Raw genomic sequence first — 6,879 nt, 5'->3', positions numbered from 1 at the left:
TGTGCAGAACCCTCAGTGTATCTTACGATATGCTTCTTCACACTTCTTTGCTGCTTGTAAGAGCTGACAGAGAAAACCCTATCACAAGCAGGAGGCAGAGAAGACAGGCCGAGACTCTGTAGTACATGTTAGGGAACAAAACCTCAAAGTCACTGATCTACCACTTGCTGCCCTTCAACAGGACTCAGAACAGAGCAAGTGCAGTGTGACAAAACCTCACCCTGTTGTCTGAGGCATAGGATGGGAGAATGTAGGCTGCATTAGAGGGGATGCAGTCAAGATGGCAAGCTACCCATAAATTACATCAAACTTAAACAGGTATACACAAGAGCCTCCACCTTCTTTAATATCCTATTGTGTCATATGTGGGCAAAGAGAAAAATTGTGTTTTTCTTTAAAATCGCAGACGTTACTTCATGTCTTCTGAAGATCTAATAAACATGTTTAAAAATCAGAAGAGTCGCTGTAATTCAATAAAAACGCAAATGCCGATATAAAAGTAAAACGTTTACAGATTTACAGATTTGTACTTTATTTTTTTTTCTTTAAATCTACCTATGCAGCAAAATTCCACCTACATGCATATTACAGAAATATACCATAACGAAACACATAGGAGCAAGTATAAAAATGCATTATGTTTTAAACAAATACATAAATCTTAACCTATTTAATGGCAGAAAACAAAATCATGGGAGTATAATTTTAAACCAAGAAACAAAAACACATGGAATAAAAAGAAAAAACCTTTAGTAATAATGAAAAAAATAAAATCAGATTGTGAGTGTACAAGACGCAATTTCACATATACAACTTTATAAAAGGTCGTTACAGCTTAATTGGGTGATAGTAATTGATTGCAAAAAGTGCTGACATAACAAAAATGACAGTTCACAGTTCAATATTAAAAGGTGTATATTTTAATTAAATCACTGAAAAAAAATGAATGAAGTTGGATTTCATCTGGGGCTTGCAATTGAATTTAACTGATAGTTAAAAGGGGTACAATAGTTACTGGGTTTTATTTTTTAAGTTTACACTAATCTACTGGATAGGTGAAAACTAACAGATCAGTCGGTGTCCAACTGCTGAGAGGTACACCAATTACCAGAATAGGGGTTCCCTGAATGAATAATGCAGCAGCTACAAGTGCCACTCTTGCATTCACGTAAATGGAACTACTGGAGATAACCGCATTCAAGCATTTATCCATTTACAGCAGTGCCACTGAAATGAATTCCGGTGTGGGGCACATGCACAGTCGCCACATCATTCATTAGGGGCACTTGGGGACCCCTGTGCGTGGTGGTGTTCGCAGCAATCAGACTCCATGATTAGTTTTTACCCATTGAGTGGATGGATGAAAACTTGAAGAAAAAAAAAAAACATGCAGTAACCATTACCCCTTTAATGTAAAGAAATACTAAGAATAAGCTGGAGCAGGAAAAGGATGCTAGGGGAATGTTTAATTTCAGAAGCAGGACACAAACAGCTACAACATATCACAGGCCACCATCTCGACATTCTGAAGACACTTGTTTTTCTTCCTCATTCTAATGAACCAAATCTTTTGACATTTTATTTTTCAAACTGCTTTGAACATATATTTTTAGATTATATGTACATGCCCACAATAAGACAGCCATGTCTTGGATCCACACGACAGAACAGCTCAATTGATGACAGGGTCATACACAGGGTAGCCATCATTCAGTACTTTAATGTGAAAATGTTTTAGGTTGTGGAATCCAAGTTTATATTGAATCTGGAAACATTTCGATAAAACTGAGGTTCTTAACACTCTAGCTTGGGGGTGGAAACATTTATGGGATTTTCTAACAAAAAGTATTTTGACATATCAAGGAGTCCTACAATAAACGTTTGTTCAGCAGCTGTGTATGCCACCAGTCTGAGGAACAAGGAGGTGATCAGCCTGCACTGTAATGAAAGGTTGTTACAGAAACACCTAGAGTACTCGGCAACCTTTTCATAGAGAATGGGTCCTTCCCTGTAAAGCTTTATAATGGAGATGGAGGTTCCAGATACCGGATTCCTACTGATCTCACCTTTTATGGCAAGTAAGCCTTATTCAAAAATATCAGAATTCGTTTTAAAGAGTTTTACAATAACTGTCCATTTTGTAAAAAAAAATAAATAAAAAAAAAATTTGAGGGGAAAAAAGTCTGATCAAATCCAGGTGGTGAAAAACCAAAAACCAAAAAAAAAACCAAAAAAAAACAAAAAAAACACTAAATCAAAAAGCTTGCCATAAAATGTAAAGCGATCTAAATGTGTGATCTATATTTTGTTCTTATTATACATACATTCAGTGATTTAAAGGCAGTTTAACTTCACCTGTGCTGAAGCTAACTCGTGAGAATAAAATAGAACGCTAGATGAATTTATACTTGGAACGGACAAATATATTCAATGAGTATGAAAACAGCAAAGTCAAAAAGAAAAAAAATAGTGTTTTATTAAACTACCACACTGTTATAATACACTTTTAAACATACACTTTTAAAGGTAGCTTTTTAAATCTGAGGTGGTCATAACAATAAGAAAGACCCAAATGAAGCCGGTAAATAGGTGAACTGTTGTAGGTGCTGCAGTTTTTATTCTTTTTTTTTTTTATTACGCTAAGTATTTTAGAAAAAAAAATGGTATAGACCATACATACCTGCAATGTAACTTTGTATTTGTACACTTTCTATAGTTGAAAATATAAACAATTATTAAAAAATAAAAACGAAAATACAGCAACATAATAGAAAAAACATATACATATTTATCAGGTACATGTATTAGATACATACAATTTTAATGGGTTGAAGCAAATAGGTTGTTTAAATGCTGATTCACCAACTAAGTTTAAAAAAAAAAAAAAAGGAAAAAAAACAAAAACAACCCACCCTTGTATTTTCCCCTTTAACCCATGACTAGTATTTGTATGTCTCTTATTGTCACTATGCAAAAGGACGCCCATCATGTTTGCATATGCTAGACTACTTCATTTACAACATTTTTATGTCCGAGTACTCAAAATTGATAGATGTGCTGCTGAATGACAAACAGTTCACTATTTTTGGTCCACCAGTATTCAGTAACGTGGATGCTTAATCAAAACAACCATTAGGAGGAGAAAAAAAACGTGTCAATCTGCAAAGTCTTTCTACATTGGTTATATTGCCTCCATGACTCAGACAACTTTTAGCAAGATTTTGGTTTGGCAAATTAAGGTTTGCACATGGCTTTTTAAATAATCCAGACAGTGGCTGCTGCCAGGTTAAAAACCTTGTTGTAGATTTTTAGAAGAGAAACTTTTAAAATTGTGTACATAGGTTCACCTAGTTAAAACAAATTGGTTGTTAATTTGGTGAGCTGTGGTGAAACCGAAGCCAGGTTGTGTGTGCTGGGAAAAGTGATTTGTCAGTTATGCATAATAAAAATTCCAGTCATTGAGAAAATTACAAAATTTCATACCATAACATAATTTCTTTGTTACCCATCAACTTTGTTATCTTACAATAGATAAATACCAACATGTTCTTAATTTTTTCTTGTTTTTGATTTTTTTTTTACATTAAACCACACAGGATTGATGCATTTGGTTAGACTACCATATCCATCTGTCAATATTATTTATACTCGTATGTATCATGGTAAAATTTCATCAATTCTAGATTCCAAAAGTACCTACAAAAGCCATGCAATTTTACCATTTCATCATACGTATGGAATAGCATACAAAGTAAGGCATTTCAGTGTCATGTATAACCAAGTTACTGTCAATCCAAAAAAGTTTGCACATCAATAAAAAGATATCTAAGAACTCAAGAACAAGGTTTTTTTTCTGTTTGTTTTTTTTCCCTCACTACTGTATAAAAATAACCACAATTAATAGGTGTTGTGTGATATTTACTCAATTGTCTCATTTCCAGAAACTGTGACAAGCTGTAGGGGAATCTCTGAATTGGAGAGGAGATCTTGACCGGTGCCCGTATTTACAGTTCCAATGCCAGATACAGACCCCTGTTGAATGTTTGCAAGGATAAGGGTTGTACCTTCGGCAGTTATCAATGTATCATCAGGCTTAGCTTCTATGGATGCCAATACAGCACTGCTGGCATGAATGCCTTTCTTATTTTGATGGGTTTTAATGTGTTTGGCAAGGTGATCACTTCTCATGAATCGTTTGGAACACTCTGGGCAGACAAACTTCTTTTCACCTGTTGATTGAAAAAGTATAAATTAGTAAATGGTCTAAAAGAAAGAAAAAAGTTTATATGAAAAACAAAAAACAGAGACTATCATATGCATGTGATGCTTACCTACTGTTAAACTTTTCTCACTAGAGTAGAGCCATAAAAGCAGCCATCACCAGGGCATAGCTCTAATCAGAAACTACAGCTTAGCTGTAAGATAGTCTGAATTTGTAAAATACACCCGAGAGTCTGAAATACATCTTTTTCATAAGTGGCTCAGGCTGCTGTTCTACCATTCCTTATTACCGTTATATTGTGTACTCACATTGGTTTCACTGTATAAGCACAAGCTTAAGAGTCAGTGAAGAGTAGGCAGAATTAATGGAAACGACAGCTCAATAAAGATCAGATATTTTGCACACATACCGAGTCAAGAGTATTGGGGTACTAAGGTAGCCTAGAATTCAGCTGTCTTCTGATCTATTAGAACATTTGTGCACAAATGTGTGTACTTTTCACAGCAGAAAATTAGCAAACCACAAAAAAACATGTCTGTATGTTGATTTTATGGACGCTAGATCAACAGTTTGTTCTGCATAACTGTACTAGTATATGTATGCAAAAACAATTACTGGGCAATGCTTTTAATACGAAGACACCCCCCCCCCCCCCCCCCAAAAAAAATAAACAAAACACCAATCCTTACCCGTATGTGTCCTCCTGTGTCGCTGTAGCTCATCACTTCTTGTAAACCTTTTGCCACAGAACATCCAAGTACAAACAAACGGACGCTCCCCAGAATGCCAACGCAGATGAGCTCTTAGATGTGAAGTTTTACCATACACTTTACCACATCCTGGGATATGACAGATGTGTTGCTTTTTCTTTCCCAGGTTGGTACCCCTGAAGTGATTTAAAGAAACAAATTGGCAACACGTACATAAGTGAACACTGCAATTTCTGCAAAAAGTGAACTCACAAAACACACGCTTAGGCTGACTTCACAATGGCGAGTGCAATATGGGGCTGTGAATCCCGCCCCCATATTGTGCTTGCCATCCATGCGAAATCCGAGGACTTTTCATGGCACAACAGCCTCGCATCAATTTGGGGGGGGGGGGGAGAATCCCCCGGAGTTTCTCCCATTGTTTTGCACCTAACATGTGGTGCAATGCTGCCACCGGACCCCATTGAAAACAATGGGGTTGCGATGCGAGAGCATGCAGCATAATAGAAGATGCAGTTATATTTTTTCCTGCCTTGAATTGCGGTCCCATGCAGGGGAGGGAAGAGAGCTCGTGTTTATGACCCCATTTGTGCATCTCGCACGCACAAGTCCAGCATGATTTTAGCATCCGTGTGAAGTCAGCCTTAACTTGCATTTTAACATGGTAATGGATGTAATTACCTAAGTGACATGCAAAATATGAGTTAACAAAACATGGCCAATAGGACTGGTCCTACTTCCAGAGAAAGGACAAATTCTCTCATCCGTTTCAGACATCCTTTCTCTTTGCACGGCAAAACTTAGATTTGAGTTCAAACAAAAATACAGAAACTAACACAAACCACATTTCATTTAACTAAAAGTAGTTTGTTGGTGTGAAACTCATGGTACACAAACCTTCCAGCTCCATCTTTACAGTTTGGACAAGTGCATGCCACTCTTCTAAGTCTTTTTCCCTCTTGATTTGGTTGGTCAAGTTCATCATCAACAACTTGGACTCTCAGATGGGTTAAATCATTGGTATTGACTGTAGAATCACCAGTAAGCTGCCACTCCTCTGGATCAGGTTCTTCCTCCTTAATTCGTATAGCTACTTAAACAAAAAGACAGATTTAAGTTTAAGTAAAATGCTTATTTTAGAGGCATAATAAAAGCACCCGAACTAACTTTGCGAAATACTACAGTGAACACTTTGCAAGAATACCAATTTATGTTTCTAATGTGAGGAGATACACCTATTTGCTTTTCTAACATTTTTCCACTTAAATGGGGCAGTCTGAGGAGAAAAAAAAATGAAATCTGCTCAATGCTGCATAAAGACAAAAACAGGTCATACTCTCCTCACTTGATTCCCTACAGCTTCCATCCCAACAGAGCCCGGTGACCGGCGATTTATGCTGTGGATATGCCATAAGTGACTGTTAGGACGTAGGTCCAAAAGGGTAACACTATTTCCAGAGTGGAGATCCACCATCCTGTCTTGTGACGAGGCCTTCAGAGTTGAAGTTCTTCTGTAAAACCAGTTCCCCGTGCAGTAACAAAATTGGCACGTACGCCTCTCCCCCCATTGAGTCCTGTGCCGCTGCTCCAGGTCACGTTTATAGGCAGCCTCAGCCTGTTTACGGGACATCACAGGCACTAGCCAATGATAGAGCTCAGCACTCGATCGTTGAGCTCTATCATTGGCTGCAGCGCCTGTCATGTCCTGTACAGCAGGTGGGACTGCAGCCTGTGAAACACCGGAGCAGAGGACATAGAAGCACCACAGGACACAGCAGAGAGCAGTGAGAGATGAGTATATGCCTATTTGTTATGTTACCGCATGGGAACTAGTTTTACAGAAGAACTTCAACTCGGAAAACATCTTTAATTGAGAAGTGGCCACATGTGCGCAGGTCTCTATTCATTTTTATGTTAAGCCAACTACGAAAGTGTACTCAACTATTT

The 6,879-nt window shown here is 37.5% G+C and overlaps 1 protein-coding gene across 1 annotated transcript in view; it reads right to left on the bottom strand.

The window, feature by feature from the left end:
• Nucleotides 1-494: 494 nt before the first annotated feature.
• LOC136577883 (transcription factor Sp3-like) overlaps nt 495-6,879 on the bottom strand; it is a 13,762-nt gene continuing 7,377 nt past the window's right edge. Inside the window, exons 2-4 of the mRNA XM_066577802.1 lie at nt 5,830-6,025; nt 4,912-5,108; nt 495-4,229 (exon numbers count right to left, since the gene is read on the bottom strand). Coding sequence (XP_066433899.1) covers nt 3,919-4,229; nt 4,912-5,108; nt 5,830-6,025 — 704 coding nt within the window. The 3' untranslated portion in view covers nt 495-3,918. The remainder of the gene's footprint in view (nt 4,230-4,911; nt 5,109-5,829; nt 6,026-6,879) is intronic.

Source organism: Eleutherodactylus coqui, chromosome 8, assembly GCF_035609145.1.
Source record: "Eleutherodactylus coqui strain aEleCoq1 chromosome 8, aEleCoq1.hap1, whole genome shotgun sequence".
Classification (NCBI taxonomy): Eukaryota; Metazoa; Chordata; class Amphibia; order Anura; family Eleutherodactylidae; genus Eleutherodactylus; species Eleutherodactylus coqui.
This window is presented reverse-complemented; position numbering and strand designations above follow the sequence as displayed.